At 38.2% G+C, this 27,927-nt stretch overlaps 1 protein-coding gene across 1 annotated transcript; it reads right to left on the bottom strand.

The window, feature by feature from the left end:
* Positions 1-74: 74 nt before the first annotated feature.
* Positions 75-27,852, bottom strand: TRDMT1 (tRNA aspartic acid methyltransferase 1). Its single transcript, XM_048951458.1, has 11 exons — positions 27,728-27,852; positions 19,709-19,818; positions 18,055-18,131; positions 16,642-16,713; positions 13,206-13,271; positions 11,639-11,708; positions 10,465-10,548; positions 9,681-10,045; positions 6,009-6,066; positions 4,955-5,084; positions 75-838 (listed from the first exon to the last, which is right to left on the bottom strand). The coding sequence occupies exons 1-11, from the start codon at positions 27,789-27,791 to the stop codon at positions 738-740; spliced, it is 1,197 nt and encodes a 398-aa protein (XP_048807415.1). The 5' UTR covers positions 27,792-27,852; the 3' UTR covers positions 75-737.
* Between the last annotated feature and the right edge of the window lie 75 nt (positions 27,853-27,927).

Here is a 27,927-nt window from a genome sequence, read left to right as displayed (position 1 = left end):
TTCGCGTCTTTTATGTGTAGGTCATTGGTAAGGAGCAATGATCTCATCCTAAATAATGTGGGTGAGAACAGAAACAGCCAAGTTGTTGTCAGGGTTATGATAACCTTGAAATATTTTTATTCAGCTGAACAAATCATACAGAACAGACACACTTGAGTTCCAGAACTTGAAAGCATTTAGACAGGATCAGACAAACCTAAACTACAGATGACAACGGGTTTTCTTAAAAAGTCTACATAAAATACTGAGTTTAACATTTTCATTAGCTTTAAAAAAAAAAAAATTAGATCATATATACACTAAATCTGTTTGGAATGGATTGCTTGTTTACAAATGAAAGCATTTTACACACGGAAACTTGTCTTTGCTCTTAATGAAAGCAGCTTTGACATTTACAGCCTTTTTATATTGTACTGAGAACAGCTTTCAGATAAAACTGTTTTCTCCATTTTTATTTACATACATATTTAATTATTTCTGCTGTTTTTCATTTGTAAAGTAAAACCAATATCTAAAAGGAGCAATTAATTCCTGGAAACTTCCATTTCAATAAAAGACATCTGGAGTGCAAATTCACTGTGAGTGAAAGGTATTTAAACATATCAGAACTGTTTAGCAAAATATCTGGACATATATTTTAGTTAGTTCTGATGTTTGTTAGGCTGCCACCAGCTTGCTCGTGAAAGACTGAAGTATTTTCTGTCACCAATCCACAGTCATCCGATTCAGGTTCTAAATTATCCGAGTAGAATGGAGATCAACTTTGCCACCACGTGTACGTTGAGGCTGTTTCCCAGAAGACGGTAGCATTGCTTTATTGATACTTTGTCAGGAAAGCCTAAAATAAAACAGCGCAGAGTCATTAGTCCAGGGTTCTCCCTGGCTTTCTGGCTATTCCTTTTTCCAATGAGCAGTTCAGAAATACAGACTTCACATATATTAAAACACACACCCCTACAGTTCACAAATTTATAAATACAATTGTACACTGCACAACTGCTACTCAAGAGAAAATGAAAAGAGTAACGTAGCCACAGGAGAAAGAAAATGAAACGACTCCACAGATACAATAAAATGCATTTCATTACAGGCCTATGTATTTTAACTCCAATCTGAGGCCCTCTAACCAGTTATAATTAGTCTCATATTGCAAGATACTACCAGTACAGATCAGGCTATGAGGAAGGTTTATTCAGGGAGAGATCAAGCAGCTGAACAATTTTCCATGTAATTCAATGCTGCCCTTGTGGAATGCACTCAGAAATACAGACACCATCAAAAAGTCCTTCACATTGTAAATGCATTGACTGGCAAGAAGAAAGGATGACCAGAAGATGTTATTGTGAAAGGGCTGTGTTCTGTATTGAATGTGCAATCACAGGTGACCAAGCTTCTGCAAATTAAGAAGTTGCCAACTGGCTGGTCTGCTGTACCCGTCCTTGCTCTCTCAGCTCACTCCAGCTACAAGCTGAAGTGTATCTGCAAACTGACTGAAAGATGAAAAGCAGTGGTGATTCGACTGTTACGGTCATTTGCTAAGCTGCTGAAACTTGATCATGTTCAATTATTTGCCCGTTCCATAAGAAGAAACATGTAACTTTGACCCTGAGGTCATCACCACCCAGCTTAGCTTTGATGCACGATTGGTGTGAGGAAGGAGTGATACATATATTCTGCAGTTTTCAGAGCACCTCAGAAAAATCCTTGACCAAGGAGAGCTCAGGAGAGAACATGGCTGGATAGCTGCTGTGCCAAGGGTGGGAAGCTGAGGAGGAGGTGTCTGGGAGGAATTGTTCCATCCTTCTCTGCCAGTTATTAATGCCTTGAATACGGACTGCTTTGGTAAACACGTTTTCTGCCAGCTCTAGCCATTCTGAACAGCTTCTCAGTACTCAAATTTGAGCACCCCTTCTTTTCCCTTTGGAACAACCATTTGCATTTCCCCACACAGACTTAGTAAAATCATTTTCACACTGTATCATTGAATAAGGTACATAAACTACACACTTCAGAAGAGTATATGAAAATAAATGTGTATTTATGCACTCACATGCACATGTAATTAGAGCTCAAGAAGCTTATCTGCACGCTGATAATTTCAGAGTTTCTCCTGCCTTTTGGCAACTGAAAGCCATAATTCATTTTCAGGACTGTTTTCTATATCCCAAACCTCCCTTCATCTGCCTGTTTACATTATCTTGCATCTTCTGTCTTCTTGGCTCAAGAGTAACTACATCAGGACAGATTTAACAACTCATACCAGAACGCTCGTACTTGTTGCACAGATCTCACCATATCATTCAGGTCTTGCATGTTACTTTGCAATGCTGAAGTCTTGACAACAAGCACTACCACAGAGTGCTGCTGCCGTTCGTTTCTTAATAGCTTACACACATTGCTAAGAGGAAAAATGGGAAAGGCCTCCTGACATCACCCTCATGAAAGCAGGTCAAGGGTGCAAGAATGCTCTGATTGCTCTGATGCTCTTAATGACACTGCTGTGGGACCCATGATTAAGATAAATGATTGCACATTTTTTCATTGATCTATAGTGCAATTACAACTTATACACTGAGATGTTAAAAGCACAAATAAATCTGTTAACGTTAAGACAAGACAATGACTTTAGCTCTATATCTCATGTACTTGAAAAGACCATAAATCTGTTAGAATACAGACGCAATTATGCTGCATTTAGACACGATGATGTTTCTTATAACACTGTTGCTGCAGCTAGCAATATGCTGATATTTGTGACAAAGCTTCCTGACATTCTGTTCATTTTCATTTCAACTCCCGTAGTTTTCTCATTTGTTAATTCATTTGTATAATTCATTTGTTAATTTATTTATTTATCCATGCAACAACAAGTAGTTGCAGTGGGTACAACTCCAGGCTTTCTGACACTGAAAATTTCAGCCAAATTGTTGTTAAAGAACACAGATGCAGTGAAATTACAGTGTATTTTCCTCTGAAAATTCCACACCTCTCAAGAACGATTTCAAATTTAGTATGGAAGAAATGCAATCAGTGACATACCCCTTACTGTAGCCATAGATATAGCAACTTGCAAGTCTTTTCAAGAAAATTTACGGTATGTTAAATCCTCAAAAGAAACTCACAGTAGCTAAATTCACCAGATTCCAATCAACACAGAGCTGAGTAACACTTTTTTTTCCGCCCTTACATGTACAAAGTGGGAAACATCTAGATTAAAACAACGGAGTGAAATGTCAGACATGTGACTCAGTGCATTGGGAAAACCTTACTGTGCATATGAATCAGGATTACATGACAAAGGAAGCCATTGGATACGTGGCTTGTTCCATGTGTTATGGAAGCTGGAAAAGTAGTACAGTGAAGAAGGGAACTGCAAGAGCTGTAAAGAAGGTTCCATCATTAAGGCAGAAGAGTCTAGCACTATAAGAGCTGCAATCTGTCCCTGGCTGCTGTGCATTTCTCTGGCGACAAGACAAGGTTGCCAAGTGAGCACTTCATAGATAGTGACTGTCTGGATGCTCCTCAAATTCAGAGGCCTGACTTGTCTTCAGAGTGCAGTTGTGGTTCATAGAAACATGGAAGGTAACAGCTGCCCCTGAAGATGAGCTCTGAACAGAGAAAGCTTAGTATCATTCCAAGTGCTCTGAAACAATAAAGGTCACTCAAACACATGGAGTCATCTAAACAAATCTCTGTGCCTTGGTTCTGCCTCTATTAAATAGAAGCAACATTAACTCTAGTACACCTCTCAGTGGTATTGCAAAGACTGATCCAATGTTTGGAAAACACAGGCTGTTATAACAAGCAGTGTATTTAAAAAGAGAGAAAATGGATAATTCTGTGTTCAAAACGGAACTTAAACATTATTATAAGCCTATACATGACCAATCCAGGAACATTTAGCTCAAGTTTCTTTACAACAATGAAAGTCAGTATGGAACTGAGAGATGCTAAGAAAAATGACATCTTCAAAAAAGACAAATCTATTAAAGAAGGGAGGCTATGAAATACTCCTGCATATTGACATCTAACTCAACATGGCACACTCATGAAAAAAGTACAGAACAAGTAAGCTTAGTGGTGTCAACTCTAATGCAAACTCAATAATGTTCTTTTAATGTAATTTTTCAAATGTAATTGCAAGGAATAAATACAAAAATACCCTAAAGATATGAAAGAAAAAACTAGCAGCACTCCTTGAAGCCGCTTAGAAAGTTGAAATATATTACAAGTTACTCAAGGTCACTGGTGTCCTGCAAGTCTATACTGCTAAGAGACAATACATTGATCTGATGTAATGGCAGCAGACCAAGTTCCTTGGCAGACAGTAACAGCTCAATTTCTTTGTCTTTCTTTGCTGAAGAGCAAGGAAAACTCTGGTGCATTTATGGCTGGCTTAATTCCAGTTGACTTGCGCGCAACATACTGGTATTGCCCAGTCTTGCTCCTTGACTCCATTGTCTCCACCAAAACAGAAAACAAAGTAACTGACCAAGGGCTAGGACTGCCTTTTCTAGAAATTAGAGAGGACTTTAAAAATCATTACTTCAAGAGATTTGTTACTCTTGAGCAAAGAAGCATTTGTATACTGTGAAGTTACTCCCTTTCTGTTACCAGCTGCAAACGTATGGAAGGGAGCAAGAAGCTCAAATAGTGAGAACTACGACATCCTAAGCTGGCAGGATATGTTGACTTATCGGTTATGGGTAATGCTGGCTGCTGAGTAAATAGTTTCAACTGTAAAACAAAGATATTCCTTCACTGTCATTCAGTAACACAGCACTCATGACAAAAGGGAATTTAGAGAAAAGTAAGCCAATTAGTAAGAACCGATCAGAAAAGCTGAATGGTCAGAAAAAACTTACAAAATAAAATGCACACATTACTCCCAACAAAAAACTACATTGGTATGACTTAAGAATGAAGTAGAAGTGGGTACTTTGTGAGCACATACCAAATTCTGGAGGGAATCCATGCAGATTTGCTATTTCTCTTGGAGTAAAATACCTCAGTTTTAGCGTTGACAGTTTCATAAGCTTCTCTTCTTCTGTTAAGTTCTCAATGTGCTTAAACACTGATTCAAGCTACAAAGAATATCCAAAACAACAGGTCACTGACATAGGCAGAACATGAAATTACGCTGTAACACTCACATCGTAACAGAGCATTTCTTTGATTATCACAGTGCCAAAGTCAATTTGAAAGCATGTTAAATGTCCTATTTTTGCAGCCATTATCTTAATATGAGCACTGACAAGAACAAAACCAACGTTGCCATGAAGGAATTCATCACTTCTTCCCCAGGTTTACAAGCCATACCAATACTTAATGAGGCAATCAAAGGACTACAAACATTTGTTAATGACAAAATATTGACTTAGCATAGCTCAGAAATATCATACATGTATGCAAGTTAAGTAGTACAGATACAGCTCAACTGCTTTAATCCATTTGTTTTGGGATTATTCTGAATTCCAAACTGAATTCCTCTTATGCATAGAAATACCTTACAATATTAGTGAGTGGCACAGAAGTGCAGGAGGAAATGTTTGTCTGTATCCCCATGCCAAAGTACCACTTTGTGGTGAACTCAGTATCTACAGCTGAACTTTTCAAAATGTTATGCCTTTCCAGATAATAATTTTGACACTCAAAGATTTTAATATTAAACATTTGACAATGCTTACCAGCTCATGTACACAAAAAAGTCCCTAGAATCACAACTTGGCACTGTAATTTGTCAATAGAATTAGTCAATTTTAATGTTTTCACACTGAAACGTTTTCCCTGCGGAATCTCTACGTGACACTACAAATAATAAAATACCAATTCATTCTCCACGAAGAGAGGCACAGGTATATCTTGATCCAAATAAATTGCTGTTTGGAAACTCTAAGTACAGCAGATAGAAACTTGGTTTCTTCAAAAGCGTTTTTGCTGTGATATTCAGAATAACAAAGCAGAAGACAGACAAAACAAGCTTTAAGACAAGTATTTCTCATACTTACCTGCACATCTACTGCTGTCTGAAGAACTGAGCCTGTCCCTTCCACATAGTGCCCATACCTTAACAAAAACAATCTTAAATGAGTATTTTCATTGGACCAATGAAATACCAATGATGCAAGATGAACTTCATTTGCTGTAATTAACAAACAGCCTTCTGGACTGATTAAAGAAAAGGCCTTGTTATCAACAATGCTAACTTTGAAATGCAGTAGTCTCTGAACATAACCTCTGGGGATGAGCCTGCAATCAATGCACAAGGGTTTAACCACGCTAATGCCTTATATAAGGAAAGTAACTCAAGCACAGCATAATCAGAAAGGCCCATCTACATTGCAAACATTGATTTTACACTAAGGCAAAATATGTCAAAGGCCAAACGCTCCTAGGGTTCTAATTGGCCGGCCATATTAAAAGCAGGACCATTACGCGTGATCCTGCAGCTTTCAATCAATCCATTAGGAACAAAGTAGTTCAGCCAGATTTAACTTTTGCTTGCTTGCAAATTTTCCACAAAGGGAAGGGATGGGGGATGGGCTTCTCTGCAGAGAAGCAGAAGAAAGAAAGAAATGAAAAACAGCATCCAACTAAACAGTAAGTACACTTATGCTATAAAAACATATGACAGCTTTTTTGGATGCTTTGTGGTTGACTGCATAACGATATGTTTACTCTGTACTCTCTTCCAGGCTATCATTTAAATATAATCATGGGCTTTCAGAAACAAGCTCTGATGGTCTAACAATGATAGCAAATGAATGTACTGAACAGAAAGAGACTGAATCAATTCATCAGTGGCTTTTGCAAAGCAGAAGAACTTGGAAGATCCTTGCATCAGACACGAGTGGTCTGCATCAACCATTAATACATACTATCCTCAGGTTTTCTCTGTGTAACTGTAAGGACCGCTGTGTTTTAAGCCTAACTCCACAATGAATAAAGGAGTGGTCTGCCTTCATCAAAGACATAATGACTCAATATGACTCAAATCTTGAGAATTTCTTCATCTGGAAATGCTTATGAGTAGTTCTAGAAGTATCAGCGAAACCAACAGCAATTTTTAAAATAAAGTACATGCAAATCTTAACTCAGATCAGGACAAGGTGACCTAAACATTAACACCACATGAAATTGAACTGTAAACATATAACACTTAATTGGTTAGCAGCACTCTGAAAATTCCCTAATGCCACATTTGATAAGGTAAAACAAATAGCCCTGAGGAATCCTCATCTTACACGGTATCTAATACTATTTGATCTTACTTTGGCTGAACGTATCTGAGACAAAATAAATAAACGAGATAAATTTCAAAGTGGTAGTTCAGAGTTTTATGGGGAAAGAAGGACTTTTTAAATGTGATACATGTTATCTAATACACCCTAATCTAAATAACTGCGACTAAAGAACTCACAAAAAAAAAATTATCCAGTTGGTATAGCCAACTAGATCTACAAATGAAGATTGTTCTACCTTTCCTTTTTTAAAATGTGGACAGATAGGCAATGTTAGCTTGAATGTCATTGATTATTATTGCAGTTGCTGACTACAGAAAAATTAATACGCCTCAGAACATAATTAAAAATGGGAAATCTTGCCACAGTGAAAAATGATGCATTGATTTTTGGATATTTCATTAGCAGTTACAATGAAAGAAGCAGATGGCTTAAGAAATTGCAGTCCTAAATTTTCACCTGACTCTCAATTGTTTTCTTACACACCATCTTTATTTTCTAAGCACTATAAAAAGCTCAGTTTCAAACATTAATATGTTATTTCCCAGTACACTCTGTCATTAGAGAGAATTTCTGTAACTAATACTGCACTGTCTCTGAAGGCTGTTCTTGTCTGCATAGCAAGAATTTATGAGTCCAGAATAATTTGAATCAAATAAATAGCTTTCATTTACTCTGTCCTTCAAAACGGTAGTTTTCCTCTTTCACAACTTCAGACCTCACAAACACGTTTCTTAGAGAAACCAGTGGCATTCGCACACTGAAGAAACTCAGCAATCATCTTCAAATTGTCTCGGAGCCTAAGCTGGAAGGTCCTGCTCCATCTCTCAAACATCACATCTATATTTTGCCCTAAACCCCACCAGAGCTTTTTGACCCCAAAGAAGTCAAAGTGTACGACAAAGGCAGACAGGCAGACAAAAGCAATGATGTAATGTGTTCAAGGTCTCTGAATTAGCGATGAGTGAAGGAGTCATATCCAGATTATCTTCAGCACATGAATCCTGCCGGAACTATCTAAGGACTGGTCAGAACTAGGGGAAAATGTTGGCCATCAGTGTGACTGGTAAGGAAGACACCATACAAGTACCACAGCAAAGAGATTCTCTCTACTGCTCTGAGTACCGTTCTGCTTCATTCAGGGTCCTCTTTCCCAAATCTGACATTTCAGAGCACTCCTAGACTTCTTACAGCACTGATGTACTCTAAGCCTCAGAAAGAGCTCTGGATGAAGACTGAAATGTAATTATAACAATTGTCTTAGTGCTGAGCTGTACATGTTATCCGATATGGTTCTCCATGTGGTCATATCTTCCCTTTCCAATTCTTTGCTCCAAAGCCAGTAAATCATGAGCCAAGAACTACAACTATCCAGCCTGACTCCTCCCATCTCATTAAAAAGGCAACAAATACAAATGGAAGAGAGCCTACCTTTTTTATTTGACAACTTTAGTTATGAAACATCTCCCACAATGCTGACTTCCCCATGACGCAAAACAGTGAGGGCAGAAAAGACATATACCAATGAGAGGTGGAGGAAAGGCTTTCCTGTTGCATGAATTTTGAAATTCTTCTCAGCTTTCTTATTAGCAAAAAGCTGAAATCACAAAATCTACAGGAATTCAGTTCATCTGACATTCTAATTTCTTCTACTAACAATTAAAAAAACTTGCTGTAATTAGCTTTAATTCATTAATTGATCATCATTCTGTTGAAACATCTTGAGAACTCAAACACAAACCTCCAGGCTCTAACTGGCACTTCCCAGTACCAATGCATTCAGTGGAGAAGCTCCTGACAGGTTGCCTGTGGTATTTCAAAACGCTCAACAACATCTGCCATTCAAACATAAAATTCCGAAGCATGAATCAGAAAACTACTAGACAGAAAAGCACTGGTGTTCTGCTCCATCAAATATGATTTGTAATGCTGCAACCTAACTGGTTTTATGATATATGGCCAATTCACAGCTATTTTGACCTACACAGCTGAAACACCCAGGAAATCAATAAAACGTACAGTGGAGACAGTTTTAATGAGGAATGGATCTGTCATGCATGACACTTTGTAACAGCAGTGAGCAATATACAGAAATTCATTAATGAATCAGTACTATACCAGTCTACTGGAACCATATTTCCGCAGGGATAATTAAGCTTCTGTGAAGGTCAATAACAAATGGCAGTGTCTTTTGTGAATGCGTTTTTGGAGTGGGCACATGATGTTCTGCCAGACAGTCTCATGCTGGCATTCCATTCAATTAGGAAACATGCTATATAAGGAGATTTTTCTACTTTTTTTTTCTCAGATGCCTGTCTTTTTTCATGAAGAAATAGCTCTTTTTTTTTTTTCTTCAATTTTTTAGTACACAAATGAAAGCACAATACACACTCTAAGTTTCAGGACATGATTCAGCAAATCACTTTATTTGCAACTTACCCTTTTGTAAAGCATGTGGATCTCCGGCAAGTGGGTTTAACAATGTCTAACAAGAAAGCGTAGCGTAGCAAGGACTTGGGTGCTAAAAAATACTGACTCATTTCTTCATTCTCATCTTCCAGGAAATCTTGTAACATTTGAATAGAGGGATCATTGTCTTGACTATGCTTCCTTATCATTTCTTCTACTGTTTCAAGCTTAAAAAGAAAGGCCTCTTTTGGCAAGGGTCCATTCTTGCTGCTGCAATCAGAACCAGTGTTTGAAAGTAGACTCTTCTCTCCAGAAGGCAAGGAAGAACTAGCTTCGTCAACAACTTCATCCTTGGATAACTCTTCTAGATTCTGATCTGGGAATCTTGTCAATATCTAAGAAATAAAATTGTGAGAAAGATTAAGTAACTGCATTTGATAAACAACTTGACAGCAGAAACTGTAGCAATTAAGAATTACTTCAGAGGTGCAAATAACCATTCGGTGTTATTTTTACAAAGATTAAAAAAGAAGTTAGCATCAGTTGACCTAACAGCAGTGATGATGGAAAGAATTGCACATAGTTGCCTTTACTAAAAGACATTTCCGCCTCAATTGCTTAAAGCCAACTAAACCATTGATATGCATTTCAGTCCTTAGAAGACACAGCATTGAGGCCAAACAAAAAGAGACAGATTTCAACTTACCTGTTGATATCTCTTACCTAATCCATTCCTGTCCACACTACTAAACTGAAAATTTAAACTACAATCTTCATTAAATCAAGAAAATTGAAGAACAGAAATTAGACTCACCTGACCAGGAACATGAAAGAAAAACGGCTCGTGGTGAAGCTTTGCAATTAGAAAATACCGCAGCCTAGAATTGGGAATGCCAAGCTGCAAGCAAAAATCCACAAGCTTTTAGTCCAGGTGACAAATGGAGAAGAAATGATCAATAGCAGTGTAAAAGTTACCTATTATTATTTACAGTAATAAGATTATTTCACACTAATGCATTTTGCCACTTAAGAGATATCAAAATTAATTGATAGTACCTAAATACTCCTAATGAACCACGAACATAATTCCCATGTAACCTCAAAGAAACAAGAAGGTATTTTTTTTCTCACGATTCTGCTTTTCTCTGTAAATGAACAGGAACATAAGCAAATTGTTATCTGAGGAAAGAAGAAAGATGAGGCACGCCACTGTTTCCTGGGATGAGTACTGCTTGTTTTTTATAAACCAGGAAAAAGGTTTCTCCTTTTGTTACAAGGAACTACAGGACATCCAACAATGAAACAAATGTATGACTGGCTTTCAGGTTACTCTACCATGTTTTGTCAAATACATATGGTACCTCATTGATCCCATTTAGTCTCGCACAATCTGGCGCCTCTCTTAATTCTTTTCCAGTTGTCAAGGAAACATACAAACAGTGGCCCTGCCCCCACAAATGACAGTCATGTTTTCTGTGCTGGAAAAATCACAGGCATCAGCAGCTCTGAAACAATAAGGTTCCTGCAGGGAAGCACTTGGTCATGGTTTACGTTCACACCTACTTTAAAAAAATGGCATGGGGAAAGGTAGCAGACAAACATTTCCTTCTGCACTTCTGTGCCACTCACTAATATTGTCAGGTATTTCTACGCATAAGAGGAATTCAGTTTGGATTTCAGAATAATCCCAAAACAAATGGATTAAAGCAGTTGAGCTGTATCTGTACTACTTAACTTGCATCCATGTATGATATTTCTGAGTTATGCTAAGTCAATATTTGGTCATTAACAAAAAATGCATGACTAGGATCACAATAATAACATCAGTAAGATGATGCCAATGTACCAATGAGAAATCTGTCATATCAATTGCTCTCATTCAGAAGCTCTGGGCACCACCCCCTTTTCTGATAAATACATCATTTTCAGATGCCCTTGGACTCAGTGTTTGAACAGTTAAATAATCTTAGAATAAAATTAATACTCACACAGGTTGGAGACAAGAGAAATTCTTGATATTTAAATCCACATGTTTCTAGTGTTCGCAGAAGTTCATTTCTGACAGTGAGAAGAATCGAGAAGCAATTATGCCCTTCAAAAGACCTTATAAATCCTTTAAGCTTTTTTTATCCTAAGTGAAAACACATCAAATGTAGTACCTTAGGTACTGAGATTTCACATTCAGTGAAAGAATCAGACAGAATTACACATGTCAAGTAACCCATTTCTGAACTCACAGACAACATACAAAATGCAGTGTTACTGCAGCTAAAAATGACCACTACGAATTCACAAGTACCTAACACCTATGGGGGTGCAAACACCCCTTCAAAAATATTCCATCTCTAGAAGTGTATATCTCTGGGTGAGTGTGCCAGCAAGGAAAATAATAAGAGAGCATAACTTCCTCTTCATTGTGAATTATAAAACTTGACACTGAAATTGATACAAATGGCTCACTGTTTCCCTCTGTTCATGCACATGATATCAGCTAAGCTTAATAAAACGTTTAATAAAGCTTATTATAAAATTTATATTATAAGCTTAATAAAAAATTAAGCCAAAAATGTGTGGATTTGACAATAAAAGCAAGCATGGACTGTGCTCTGCAAGCATAAAAAAAAAAAAATCACTGATATTGGAGTTTTCCTGTAAAGATTTGCCTTTCCTATTCCATGCAGGCTGTACATATGCAGGCTATATATAACTCACAAACTGTGACCCTATATCTGGCACCGTATGGTACTGCAGCCCAAGAGAAAGCAACCATTCTGACCAGAGTGTTTCCCGAGTTACAAACTGTTCCAAACACTGGCCAGCCAGGAGCAGCCTTAGGAATCTCAGGCTCTCCAGGAGCAGTCCAAATCTCCAATAGGACTGCTGCATGCTTTAATCAGTGAAAAAGATGAAAATGTCTCCCAGCTGCCTGCCACATGCATGAAGAAGCATGAAGAAGCTAGCTGCTCTCCCGCTGATTTAAGAAATGCAAGAAAAGATCCTACTTTATTTCCAGCAAGAAATGAGGAAAGATGACTAAATCCCTGTCTCTCCACAAGTGAGGAAAATGGTCCTGCTGTTATTAAGTAATCTTATCACCAACCTTCCTCTTTCATATTTCAGACAAAAGTCATATGCAGATTTCATACTCTCTTTATGAACTGTTTTATAGCAACAGTGAATCAGTAACAACATACTATCAACAAAAGCACCGAAGAAAGCTACTGCATTCTATTGTGATCTCAGCACAAGGTACCAAAAGCTCCTGTCATTGGTAAAATCCAAAACCTCTCCTTGAAAAATAATATTGTTCCTTTGTGAAGGACACCAAGTCATCAAAGAAAAACAGCAGAGTCAAGTTTTAGTCTGTTTTATCTGCTTAGAGAAATAGTTATTTATTAGGTTCCTTTCGCAAGACTTTAATTCCCAAATTAAAACAGTATCTTCTACCTACAGCTGCTAACTGTGCCATCTCACTCTTTTCTTCTCTTAAATTCTAGGAAATAAAAATCCTGCCTTCTTTATTAAAAAATAAACCATGTATAAGTTAGACTTTACCTTGCAGAAGAGGATTCAAATCCCTTAACGTTTTCTAAAAGTAGGTATTTTGGAAGCTTCTGGAGCCTAAAAGAAAGATGAAAATATCAATAGATCACAGTTGTAGGAAGTAAACTACATTATATTTATCTACATACTTGTTTAGCTACAAGATCAAAATATTTCTGTACCATGCTAGTCCACAAAAAGATGTACCTCAATGTCGCATAGATCGAGTAATTCCCATATGAGTTGTTGGTAATTCCAAACAACAACAAAAGCCACATTTGTTCAGATGGGCTGCTGTACCCATCTGTATCCCACACGTGATCTTTTGAAAACATATAGCACTGTTCATTTCCTAAAGCACTGACTTATTGCTACTCAAAGATTAAGCTTGTACAGAACAGAAAATTATAGGGAATGAAAAATACTACAATTTACCCATGGAATAGAGCACTTTATTTATTTATTTAAGTACTTAAATCTGAAATCAATGTTAAAATACCGTATCCACATTAGTGGCAAAACATCAAAGTCAGTATTCATTTAATTGCTTTAAAAATACTACATTTAGAGCTCAAACTCCATATACTTTCAATTGTCTGTACTTAATTTTTTTCATTTTCATGAGGAGGGAAGGAGAAGTAGCTGAGGTTAAACAACATCAGTGCAGAGGCCTGGAAATTCCAAAACCAGCTTATTAAATCTCTGGAGAAAGAACCATACCGAAACTGTGCCAGGGACCATTTTAACAATTTAAAACCATGAACGATTCAGATTCAAGTGACAAGGAACATGCATTGGAACCAATACTCCAGTAAGACCATCACAGATACACAACGTCTACCATATCTAAGATCTCAGAACAGTGTACAGGAAGAGAACATTAATGCCAACAGACAGTAAATCCAGGTTTATTTAAGTCGGGAAGTGATTTCAGACTGTACTGATGTAAATCACAGCAGAATTTGTTTTGGCAATTTCCAAACTATCATCAGTTACAGAAATTCAGATGAATAATTCCAATGTTTGACAAGAAATTTGAAAATGTACAAATACTACAGCAAATATGAAAATACTGAAAATAACATTGAAGTGGAAAAAAAAAAGTATCAGCCAACCCCCCTGGGCAGGAATGGAGAACGTATCTGTTGGTATGTTTACCCATACTCAACATCACCATCACCTACTGTGAAGCTTATTTTTGGAGTAATGAATCCACAGCAGAGCTTGAAGTGCAAAAGCTCATACAGGATCAACGTGTCACAAGGCAAATAATCACTATACAAAGAGTATGTGTTAAATACTTGGCAGGTTTTAACATCACTAACTTCTCTGCAAAATTAACAAACATTGAAGTCTTAGTATTAGATTTCCCTGGGTTATGGTTTGGATACAATAAACAGAAAGTATCTGGCCCGTTTGGGCCAGCTTTTGTGTTCACTGGCTGAGGGCTGGAAAGGTTTCCCAGGTGTTTCCAGATCTTGAAATTGCCTTTTCTGTGCCTTTAATATTTGCCTCCCTAGCCTATCTTTGAGCTCTGTTTCAGCTACATTTTGTTATAAAAGGCAGAACATAAGGTAGGAACAGCCAAGGAAGGAAAAATTTTTCTACAGTTTCCACAAATTAAATGCATGCTATATCAATTTCGAATACAAGCTGATAGTTCCTATATTAAGAATTTCCCTTTTTAGGGCTAAAATACTCCCTGCATAACGTCTGGCAAACACGTCTTCTTCAAAACATACACAAGCGCTATCTCAGTAAAACATAAATCTAATGGATCCAAGAAACTAAGCAGAAGTTACCATCTTGAACACATTACAGACGTCTTACAGTAACTACTGCCCTAGAAACAACCTGTGTAAAGGTGATAAGGGAAGTCAGCAGCGTCTCACAGGCTGCTGAGATAAAAGTGCCACAGCCAAGCCCAGCTATGCATCACCATGACAAAAAACATGTCCTGTAGTGTCTAAAGCATTGGTTTTGGGAAGGAAAAGTCTCTGCCCTTTATCCAGTTAAACTCACAGCAACCAGGAAGAGACACTTCCATGCCAACGCACAGCAGTGTCACAACAGCAGCCCGACTCTTAACTGCATCTCAGTTTAATGACAAGGAACAGACAGGTCAGAATTTCCTCAAGGATAAGGAAGGTACTATAATTTGACAAACATATACTACCTGATGTTTTTAGTTTGTAATTTTGAAAGATCAGTCATGAGGAGAACTGACTTTTTTTCTTCTTCAAAAAACACATCTTCCACCATTTTCTGAAACTTACAATATTTCCCTTTTTTTTTTTTTTTTTGCCTCTACTAGATGTGAAGGAGAAATAACATTCTTCCTTTTTACCTATTTTACCTATTATTTAGCTAACTTACTGGGCTACAGAACTTAGTGAAATGGTTGTTCTGTGTTCTCTGTCACAAATTCAACAAGTGATCCCAGTCAAGCCACTCAGCCTTTCTGTGCCTCTGTCCTCCACCTGCTGATGACAAGGGCAAAACAGTGTTTTCCCTAATGCTGCCAACTGTAAAGCTGGTTCTGGAAGAAGAATGAAGGAACTTACCCCAGTGCTAATAGTAAATTGAAAGAAGAGAATACAGGAGTATGGTGGTGGGAAGAGAAAGACAGACAGACCTCTTTCCCTCCTACTCCTCTTCTGGAAGTAAGAATAGCCAACAGAAGAATACAGTGAACAGCTGCCCTTGTTTAGGAAGAGTTGGTGTCTGGTGGATCACAACTCGTGCAAATTTTCAGGATGATGCCTAATAGACATCTCAATCCATAGGCAGGGATTTCTGCAAAATAAATCCCTCTGAACAACTCCCTGCTTGCTCCATTCACCTACAAAGATGCTTAAAATGCTATGCATCTCCTCCCAAAAAAGACTACAAACATTACTTGGAACTGATTTTTAAAACTCTTAATAAGAACAATTTATGTCAGCAATAAACACTTTGAATTTACTGTTCAAATTTAATATATGAATAACACAAACAATTAAGGCTATTTTATTAGGAACCAGAGTCATGCCAGACAAAAAGAATAGATTAAGACAAAAAAAAGAGAATTGTTCAGACAGATCAATGCTATTTGAAACTTTTACCGTTACCACTCAAAACAAAATTACAAATCAAAAAATACAGTCTGCTATAATATAGCTCGAAGTAGCATCAGAAAGACAGAACAGACACTTTATGAAAGAGTGGAAAGGGAAAGAGGACATACTGTATTGTGCAGCTGATACCATGTTTAATGAAGTTTTCAAAATGTTACTTAATGACATTGGTAAAATATAATGATAAATTATTTTTGATCATATGAAAACAAATAAATAATACAATAAAATATTAGCAGTATCCCTGCAGAACATTACAGATTACTTACAACATAAAATAACTACTTATTAACACCAAGGGCTTAAGAGTTGAGGTGGAAGTTAACTTGTACCTTGGGAGAATATCAAGAATATAAAGAAAGCTCTTTGTCCTCGGATCAGATACATCACCTTGTAGGCCAATTCTACAAAATAATAAGGAAACAACTGCATTTTACTTGGAGCACACTGTTATTCCACTTACATTTTTCTACAGAAAGCTGGCACTTTTTACTTCAAGTTTTGAAAAGAGATTCTGCAAAATCATCGTGTCCAGGCATGAGGCAGTATCCTCTGCAATGCCATCAGGAATGAGTGTGATCTGAAATCCATTACAAGGTTAACACTGAAGCATTCAATAATGAAACTCACACCCCAGTGTGCACAGCATTAGTATTATGGTCTTAGACAGTAAAAAAACTCCTGAAGGAACAACAACAGCAGCAACACAAAAGAGCAGCATTTGGGCATAGCCAATTACTTTATACCAAATATATTAAATTATCCAGACAAGTTAAGGTTACAGTGCTCACCATTTTGCAGGATTGAGCGTGATGTGGATAACTTTTTAACTAATTTAGAGCTATTGAACTGGAAGGCTCATTTACCTTACAATAAGGAGATTAATTGGATAATGAATCCAGGCCTTGGTTTCCATAACTTGTACTAGTTGTTTAAAAGACTAAGTCTTGGTAGAAGAATTTAGCATGTCTCTAGATTAATTAGTCATACACAGTCCATTCTTTTCATTACATTACAAAAGAAAATGTTATATTCATAGCAAAGAGAACTGTATTTCCTTACTGTAATTATGTAACTATATTATAGTTGAGAGAACCTCTCCTCCAGCAACCACTGCTGTCAAACTAGTTGCATTTGAAATAAATCTGACAAGCTCCTAGCAATTTCAGTTCCTAAACAATGAAGATATTTCTCTATGTCATCCACAAAATCATTTCAAAGCCAACACATTTTGAAAACATAACTTGTGTCTATGTGCAAATATTGATACACTTCTCTTGGCTAAAATAGGAACATTCCTCAGAATAAACTGCGTGCATATGTAATTTTCAAAGGACTTGCAAAGTTCTTATTAAAGAACAGATTCCAATCTTAATCACCCACAGAAGGGAGAAAATCCAGTTCTCCCTCTGGAGCAACCCCACTGAAAAATTAGACTTCTAATTAAAGGGAAAGGAAGCAGTTCTAAATGCAGACTTATTAATTCCACTGTCAGAAAAACAGTATTGTGTGCAGAACAGGTGCTTTAGGCAGTCCAATCAATTTTAACTGAATAAAAAGGACATACAAAATATAATCAATAATTAACATTCAAATTCCTGCATTTCTTCCAGTTCAGTAGAACCTTGTGGTGAACACAGCCACAGAATGGTTGTTTAGGAAGATAAAGCTACACAGATGGGCCAAACACCATAACATGCTTGAAAACATTTATTCGCCCTTTACTCAAAGGCCGCTGTATCTACCTTGTAAACGGCTGGCAGGGAGGACTCATCAAAATCATATCAAAAGATAATCTGTCAAATTCTTTCAGTGCAATTCCCTGAATAAGGGAAAAAGAAATATAAGAATGTTCAGTGCTGAGAACTGTACAAAACTATTAAACCAACCTTCAGACAAAACTACCCCATTACACCCACAGTTTGTTCTATCTAGTAAAAAGCTCCCTGACCTCCCACTTAACCTAATAATTCCATTCTTTTCTACCTCAGAAAACCACACAGAGCAAATATGCATTAACAGCCTTGAAAATGAACCCAAGGCACCAATGATACCAGCATCTATACATAACACTTTTTTAATTTAATCACTCTTTTAGAAGAGATGAACTAGTTCATGATTCTTTCAGTAGATCCTGATTAAAAGGAGTTAAAAAAATGTTTGCTTAATGGCAGTTTTTGAGATATGACAAATGCTTAGATTATAATCCATCGTGCATACAACACAAAAAGCTGTATGTGGCATAGCTTTCAGTTAATCTTAGACAGATGTGTTTTAACTCTCAGGAGCTCATTACCAACGCATCCTATGAAATTCACTTCATTCTAGTTTTTGCTGAGAAAAAATCACAGAGAGCTGTTTCATGGCTGAAAGCAATAGTCTGCAAAAGCATTTCTGTTCAAAGAGAAAAGACTGTGGCACAAACTAATCGCTTGGGTGTTAGTTCTCCTATATTAAATTCTAACAGTAGGTCAGTATATTAAGGGGCCAAGAGGAGAGAAGGATCCATCAAATAACTATAAATGAGACAATGAAATCACTGCTTTACATATTTTGCAACATATCTATAAAGTGTAACATAACTGCCCACAGAAACTGGACAAAATTTCCTCTGTTTTTCAGTAAATTTAAGGAAGGTCTTACTGACTGTAATCTGCTCTTCCCTATAACAGGAAGATACAGGCAATCTTTCCACTTCTTTTCCCATATAAAACTGTAAACTATTATTAGTCTGCTATTGCTGAGTGCTGAATAAGCAGCTAACCTTTAGCCACCTTACTTAAGCTGATATCTTAAAACAAATTCATTACCTTACTGTCATGTTGTAAAACTGCAAAAGAAGATTAAAAAGTATGCAGTAACTTCTGCAAGTAAAATCCCATATCTAGTTTGCCCCTCTGTTAATCTGAGACATCTGTACCTATTTCTTCCCTCATAATTTGGTAAAGAGACAGAATTCCTAAAGCATTTGACCTACTGAGGCCACAAAGAAAATGCAAGGCATCTAGTATATTTTCCTGTGTTTTACTCAGATCAACTATAATTACAAAGTAAAGGCATGATTCCAACAGATTTAATGAAATTCTCTCAAAACACTTAAAAATATTATTTTTAATCTAGAAATGTGATTTTTGTCATTCCTTTAGAGCTGGTAAGCATTCCACATGACACTCACATAACCTTCCTTAATGCAGCAATCAAGACTTCCAGGAAAAGATCTCATTGTAAGTATCCATCTGCTTCAACAAGCAAATACAGCACATTAAATGACAGTTACTGTAAAACTGCTGTTCCCCTAACATCAATAATTAAGTCTGTCTGTTTCTCTTTGGTACCAATATGGATAGGAAGTCAATCAACTTCTAGAAATGCCAGGCTAGAATAAAAAAAAGTCATTACCTCAATTGTCTTTGCCCATAATGGTGTGCTAGGAAAGTTGTGCTTATAAACTTCATTGGCAAGGGTGTTCACATCCACAGCAGCAACAACTTCTGCACATACACAGCTTTCTAAAATTAAAATAAAATAAAGTTGAAAATCACAGATTGAATTTTTTACTCTCGAAATTTAATTTTGTTCAGTTGTATTACAGCTATGCTCAGAAATAAGAGAAATGACAAAATCAAACTCTGCAGTGTTGCCTTTAAAACTTTATATGAAATACAGACTGTTATTAATCGGAGGCCAGAACTTCCCTCTCTTATATATCCAAAAAGGGAAGCTAACTGTGCATTTCTTAATTTGTAGACACAGCCACACATAAGTCCTGAACAGACTGTATCTATAACATTCCCACCCGCAGGCACCCTCTGTGGTGACCAAGTTCCCTCACTATAGGAAGGCAGCCCAAGTCAACCTGTCGAGTCCCACAGCAGCTGCCTGCAGCTCCCCAGCCACTGACAGCTTACAAGATACATAATTTATTGCTTCTCTGCTCCCTGTGAGAACTAGTGTACCTCTAAAATATGTTTGAGATATGCATACTGCTGCAGTAAAACTTTAAGAAGGTACCTGAAGAATGTTTGTGTGCATATTCCCCATAACAAGTTGGACCTCTAACCCAACTGCTGTCTCCTTTGGTTCCAACACCCCAAAAACACCAAACATTTTGAAGGACATTTGGCAGATCCTGATCTCTTGATATCAGACAAAGCATTCTGGGACACTCATAGTCATTAATGGAGGAAAACATAATAACAAACCTACTGAGAGCTAAGAAGTACACTAATGAGCACGGTTACTATAAAGAACTCTACAGAAACTATAAACACTTAAAAGAACAGTATTTAATCTGCTGCTCTTCACACTATTCATCATTTTGAACACTATGCCTCACTGAGGCTTTCTGTTGGAAAGATAGGCTGCGGTGACTGTTAGACCTGCAGGCAGAGAACAGCCAGCCTGCTTATTATGATACACAACACCAACTTCAACCACCAGGAAACCTACATCATGATCACCATCACAAAGCCCCCATTGAAACACGAGCCATTTTAACAAGGCTTGAGCAAGCCAAAAGAAACAAGGCAAAAAGCCATTTGCCTTCAGGTAGTCTTACAGCATACTCAAGTGACACATTAACAAATGACCTTATGAGACATCTAACAAATTACTGTGACCCAGCTAATTATTTACAGTTTGAAAAAACAATTATATAATTTTGAGTGATGCAGTTACCACCCATCTACTATCTTTTGCCATGCATGTTTTCAAGGCAATACTATTCAAATCAAGATGAAAGAGAAATCTGAGTATTGCAAAGGTTGCAATAGATGCCTTAATAAAGATCACTGTAGTTGTCCTGCGTTTATGGAATGCAGTAACTGGCAAGATGAGCGAGAGTTTTGATAAGAAAAAGAAGTAGGGACTGCCCACTAAGGGATAACACATAAATCATTATTTGCAGTTACTGTGTTGATATGGTGACCATAAAGTGTAACCAACCCTAAACACAGGCGTACTCTTAAGGACACCAGAGTGTTTACACCTGAGATTACAGAACAGGTACGTTAACACTGACACCTAGTGTGAAAAGAGCATCACCTTTGCAGGTCACTTGTCAAAACTAAGAAGCGAAGTCAAGAGCTCATACTTTCCCCTCCCCAAAACAAAGCTACAACACCTGAGCAATGGTAACAAACTTCAAGCACTGTTTAAGAGACTGCTTTTCTCTTCTATTCTCTCAGTTTTTGAAAGCACATTCTCCTGACAAACAGATCCCTACTGTGTGTTCCAGGCACTCCAGAAGGAAAAAAAATATCAGGAATTTCAAGTTATTATGTAAATTCACACAGTTTATAAACAACAGTTGAAAAGCAGGCAGTGTGCTTTCCCTGCAACTCATGATTCAGATGTTCATCCTTTTTACTAACCTCAATTCAATCTCTTCTTGCATATACGCAAGAAAGAAAGAAATACCTGATTACTTTTTCAAAGCTTCTCTTTTCCACTCAATAGCTGTGCTCACTTTGGAGTTCCTGTTACAAAACAGACTCCCTCTAAAGCTGATTAAGTGTATTTTTTTTGTGTGGAAATACCCTAGTAACGCATGAAGGACCTCAAACAAACAAGCAGATCTCACTCATCAAACCTAACAAAGAAAAGCTTGTGCAGATTTCACACAATGTGAAAACGAAACAATTTTCAACAACTCTTCTCCTGAAATTTAAATAATTTTGATGTTAAACTGTGATAATTTTGCTATAGCAATTCTACATATTATTTGAAAATAATTGTAAGACTACATCATAACAAGACTGAAAGCAATCTGCAAAAACATAATCAAGACTGTGTTAAGCTGTCTCCACTGACAAAAGGTACAAAATCAACTCAGAAATATGAAGGAGCCCCAGAACTGCTCAATTAGCAAGATGAGCTCCACAGAATGTATAGCAGAACTTTCACACTGAAACATAAATGGATCTAGACGTTTTGTTGTTTTTTGGGTTTTTTTTAAACAAGTGAAATTTTCCAAATATAGCCATTAAGAGAATTGCACCCGTGCAGAAAAGAATTCTGTTTCAGGCAGACTAAGGAAAACACACATTTTCCACATGACACTGATTAGCTGCTGGAATATTTGATTTGCAACACTCCTCCTCAACACAGCCCTCAAAACAAGACCGCGTGTTTCTGACAAAGATGTCGGAGCTCAGAAGGAAGCCACAGGCCTTGGGAAGGCAGGGACAGAGGTGTCACAGCCTCTTTTTGTCCTCTTGGCTGAAATCAGATGAACTCAAAGTTCTATCACATTGATTTCACACTTGAATTTTAAAACCTCTTGAATAAGCATATGAGAAACTCTGTAACAATATTTAATTAAGTTACAGAGGCAATGACCAAACTTCAGGCCTCACCAGTGTGAAAGGGATGCTGCTGCAGTGACTGAAAGGTGTGGCATCTGACACAAAGACAGGCAGGATGCCTGCGTTAGCTTCTGATGTGGAAAAAAAATCAGACCCAGAGGGTGCCATCTTCAAACTCTGAAAACAAAAATTCTGACATTACTATATTTGTCCTTTTCCACTGCAGAAGTATTGATCCCTTTTGTCATGCAGACCTTAAAATTAGAATGGATCTGTTTATATTCATCCTTCTACTTATGTACTGAACCCATCAATGTCAGACAGCGTGCTGTTACACCAAGGGCACAGCCTGGCAGATCCCACTGTGCCGCAAAATCAGAGTCAAAACAATTATCTACCCTAACAGGTATACGGGAACAGATGGAAAAAGGAAGATTAGTCACATATTGTGTCCGTTCTGTTTCCCTTTCAAACAGACAGCAAAGATTTCAGTTCTGAGCTGTCGGCTCGTGGCCTAAACGATTAGGCAGAACTGTCTGTGACTGCAGTTAACACGATTATCAGCGAATCCGATACTCGCTTCCTGCAGGATACTGAGCAACTTTTTTCCACTGCTCTATTTGTATGGCTCTGTTCAGTTCAGCCTAAAAACTATGTAAAATCACACTGCAGCACAACTGGCACCATCACGTGCTACAAAGCGCTGTATTTTAGGGAGCAATTAACATCAGTGCTAAAGGGCACTCAAATCAGCAATGTTTTTGCATTGTGCTGAATGTTGCGGCTGCAGGTCGGCGTTCTCCTTTTCCCCTCCTCCTGAGATAGCTGTGCTACGTACTTACTTCATTGTGCTGTGCAATTCACAGAAGTTATCAAATACAATGAATAACATTAAGCAGAGAAGAGAGGCTACAAAAGAATATTCCTATGCTCAAAAACTATCACTACCTTCATGGCTGGGAAAAGACAGTATTTTTTAAAAATTGCTCTCTCATATTTTATGCTCAAAGAGCTTCTTCATGACCTGGCAGATTACAAATGCTTGCGGCAGAGACCTGGAATACATTTTTTCATGGGAAAACTGCCTACATTAATACGCCATTTTAAGTTTGTTTTGGTTGGGAATGAGTTAGTGCAGACTGTTTGTTTGATGGAAAGTTGCTAAGGAAATAAGCTGAAGCAAGAGATTTCCTAAAAATAAAACATTGTATTTTTCATTACAGAAGCCCTGCACTTTGTACACAGCCAAACCCTTCATATATATGCATATAAAATAGAATAAAATAGAATAGGTTTAGACATACACCATCTAAACATCAACCTTCACAATCCTTGCAATGCTTGGAGCATAGGATGGGAAGAAAGAAAAACATTTCCATCTCTTTGCTGCCTTGAATCTTCAAGGGAGAGAGTATGAACTGACTCAATGACTTCTGACTTTAATCAACCTCAACTTTCCATGCCTTCGCTGTTAAAATTCAGATATTGCTATAAATCTGAAACTAGGAATTCTGCATGTTGGATTATCTACAGTTAAAGTATGAGCACAAGGCCAGGCAACCTTCAAGATTTTTCTTCTCAGCTTTTGAATCAAAATCAAAATTCACAAATAGCCATTCCATTGGCAAAAAGAACCTGATCCAACCACATATTAATAATTTGTACATCAACAGTATGTAGCAACAGAGGAAAAGTGGGATACAAACTTTCACTCATTTATTAAAAATCAGCTATTTTTAAGTGTAGGTGAAAATAATGTAGAAACCAACTGCGTGCTACTTGTTCCCAAACGCACTCTACTTTAGTGACAATTGCCAAAACAACGAACATCCTCACCCTGAAAACTCAATTATTGCTACCCTAAAGTAAAGACTATAAAAGATCACAGCCAAAAATGACATCCAGGTAAAAAAGGCAGCATCAGATTTCCTGGAAAATAACTATTTGCCAATTAAAACCACTGACAAATATGCAGGAAAAAAAAACCAAGGCAGGAGCAGTGTTGCTGAACATAACTGGCCCAAAAGCTGCCCATGTGAAACAGCCAGTAACCAACTCTGAGCTAAGCTTGCCAGAACTGCACAATCCCTGTTGTAGAACAAGTAGCTTTCCTGGAGTGGCTGCACTTAAGTCTTCTATGTTCTCACTCTGTTCTAAACTACTCTGTTATTTTTCCTGGCTCTATAGATTCACTGGAGACAACACCAAGAAAATAAACCATTACACATCACATTAATCTCTCATGTATTGGGCTTAAAAAAGCGCTGGCAGAATGAAGGGCTTTCTTTCAAGCTTCATATTTATACAGAGGAAAAAAAAAAAAAAAATCCTGCAAAAGGACATCCAAAAACATGCACCAGAGATCTCTTTGGAACAGCATGGTTTCATGTACATGTATAGACCTAAAACATATAAGAAATCCTATTATTATCAAAGAAAAAGCACTTTCAAAGGAACATTCACTTTTCTCTGCTTGATTTTCACATAAAAGCAAACACTTAAATCCCCCCTGACTTTCCTTTCTTCCTCCATAAACTAAGAAAACTGAATCCAGATGTCTAAAAGGCTCGAAAAGAAAAGACAGCAGAAGAGATCAAACCTTCCGACTGTATCAGTGGTCCTGAATGCAATTCAATTCATCAAAACCAGTTTTACACAATGGCCTGCCATTAAATACAAAATTCACTGCAAATTTTATAGAGTTCTTTTTATTCAGTTGCCTATCAGTTTTAACTAGACTTTAACTACAAGATTCTCATCTTACTGGAAAGAACGTTTCAGTCAATTCCTTCACTCTCCAAACTACACAACATGTAAGTTATATACATTCCCAAGCCTTCGTGCACAGAGTAAATGTCCTCTGTGGCATGGGTCAAGCAGGGTATCTTCTGGATGCAAACTTCCAGTATTCCAGTGATCATGAAAGGTTGCTTGCATTCCCAACATCCCCATTCTTTCAAGTATTTTGTTGTGTTGCAAATGATCTTTTCTTAGTTGGGGATGGAGATGGCCACAAAGTATCACGTCTGGCATTACAATTCATTAATTGCTGCAGAACATTATCAAACATTCATGAGATATCTATTATTCTGCTAAGGTCAAAGCCAAATAACACTCAATAAATATCTGTTATACACCTACAAACACCAACGTATGACAAACCAAAGGACAAATGTGTAGCCCAAGTTTCAGGAATTCACTTTCCATGGAAACTGCCTATAACACACAGGCAGTTCCCCACCACTTTAAGAAACAACGCTATTGGAAAAGCGTTACCATTAGCTAAAACACTCCTTACTCCACAAAAACTTCAAAACCTACAATTTCAAATAAATAAATACTTTGCTTTTAATATTCAAAGGATAAGTCTGGAAATAATGAAAATGCATTACTATACCAAGTGGCTAGGATTATTTACAGTAACAACAGAGGTACCTATTTTGGTATTCTGTGTATTTTTACATATTATACAAGCACTCCACAAATAATGCCTCCTGTTTTATTATGGGCCCAAGATATCAGAGGCGGACGCTGGTGGCACAGCAGTAGATGCCAAATCCCCCAGTCAATACTCCATTATATTTGGCTGCTGTGTGACAAAAAGCAGCAGACAGGCAGTCTGACATGAAAGTGCATAAAAGTGTGTCACTGAATGCAGAAAAAGCTGCAGCCATTGACATATCAATGCTTGGCAGTGGTGGTGCATTTCAGCAGCGGCAAGAGTAACAGCGGGTCACCTTCCCTGGTAAAGATTTAGGAAAGTGTAGTGTGCAGGCTTTTGTTCACCACTCATGAAAATGCATAACCAATGGTGGTGGCTATGCTGAAAAATAGTGAAAAAGCAAATTCTCAACTACAAACAGTGCTATTGTTTTTGTATCTGTTGTAGTTTCCATGGAAATAAGTAAAGGCACTACTTTCAGAGCAACCTGTGCATGTGATTGTGTGTGTGAGTATATATATATAGACAGACACAAGCATTCAAGTATAAGTCATTCAGTGGGAAAATGTCACACCAGTAATTGTGAGTACTTGACTGCATGATGAGAAGCAGATTCTACCATAAACATTAATATTTCACAGCTAACTAAGAGAATAACATAAGGTGAGCTTTTTCACTTGATATTTTCATGAAAATGATCTCTGCTGTAGTAGAAGGGCACAAGTATTTGAAGGACTGTAAGCAATTGTTACAGTTATTTTTGTAAATGCCGTACATTTGCAAGTAAACCCACACTCAGAACAGTAATAAAGCCCGTATCAATAGTCCTAGCTCAACTTTTTTATTTGGGGAAGCCAATTCATGGATAGCCTACAGGACTTGGTGAAGGGTACCCAGGCCATAGTTTCAATAATCTCCTAAAATCAGCTCCAGATTTCCTTGCACCAGATCAAAAACACCTGGGCACATGATCTAGCCCAAACTCACTATACCAGCTCAAATTCTGTATTTTATTTTCATATTTAGAGAATGTCATACCAACCCCACATGGTTAGGCACATATCAGCTATTCACAAAACAACGTGTCACAAGAACACGTGGTCTACCTGCACACCTATGGGACACCCAGGCTAATTTGACTGAGCCCATCCCATACACAGCGTGGGCGAGCCAGGAGAAGACACAGCACGTATTAATGCTCACAGTATTACCACTCTCCAAGTCAGAGGCAGGACCATGGATCCCTGACCTGCGCACTCCCGGGCACATGGTGATAGCCAGCAAGCCACGACGCTTTGGGGTCCAGCTTACAGCTGTGGGCCACTAACACAAGCACTCCACCAGAGCCCTGACCAATCTCCCGTGTCTGCTGCACGGGCACAGCCCCCTCCCCTTCCACACCCCACCGCTCCATTCCAGCCCCTGAGATGGATGTGCCTCCTAGCTACGGGATGCGGGGCCGCCTCCCACCCCACAGCTTCCTTCCGCGTGTCCGCGCACGACGGCGCGGGGGACAGGCAGGCTGGGGAAGGGGCCGAGGCGAGGGGCCATCTTAGTCCCCTCGAGAAGATGGCGCTCTTCACAGCCCCCAGGGGTCGAGGGCGAAGCGAGAAGATGGCGTCCAAAGAAGGGGGAGGCGGCGAGGGGCCGCACGGCCGGGCTGCCGGGTACCTTTCAGGGCCTGGTGCATCCCCCCGATGCCGCTGTACAGCTCCAGCACCCGTAGAGCCGCCATGCCTCGGCGCACTGCACGGCCCTCCCGACCGCCTCCCCGAGTGCCGCCCGTCCGTTCCGCCGCTCTTTCGTTCCCCCCGCCCGCCCTCTTCCTTCCCGATCGCCGGCGGCTCAGTGCCAGCCCCAGAGGAGAGCTT

This window comes from Lagopus muta, chromosome 7, assembly GCF_023343835.1.
Source record: "Lagopus muta isolate bLagMut1 chromosome 7, bLagMut1 primary, whole genome shotgun sequence".
Classification (NCBI taxonomy): Eukaryota; Metazoa; Chordata; class Aves; order Galliformes; family Phasianidae; genus Lagopus; species Lagopus muta.
This window is presented reverse-complemented; position numbering and strand designations above follow the sequence as displayed.

Excerpts from the sequence above, each read along its gene's own strand:
- TRDMT1 (XM_048951458.1), bottom strand. The coding sequence starts at position 27,791 with ATGGCGGCTCTACGGGTGCTGGAGCTGTACAGCGGCATCGGGGGGATG. Across the intron at positions 16,714-18,054 it reads CCCTGCCAGCCGTTTACAAG|AATTGGCCTACAAGGTGATG; the intron begins GTAGATACAGCG and ends ATTATTTTGTAG. Across the intron at positions 11,709-13,205 it reads TTTGAATCCTCTTCTGCAAG|AAATGAACTTCTGCGAACAC; the intron begins GTAAAGTCTAAC and ends TCTCACTGTCAG.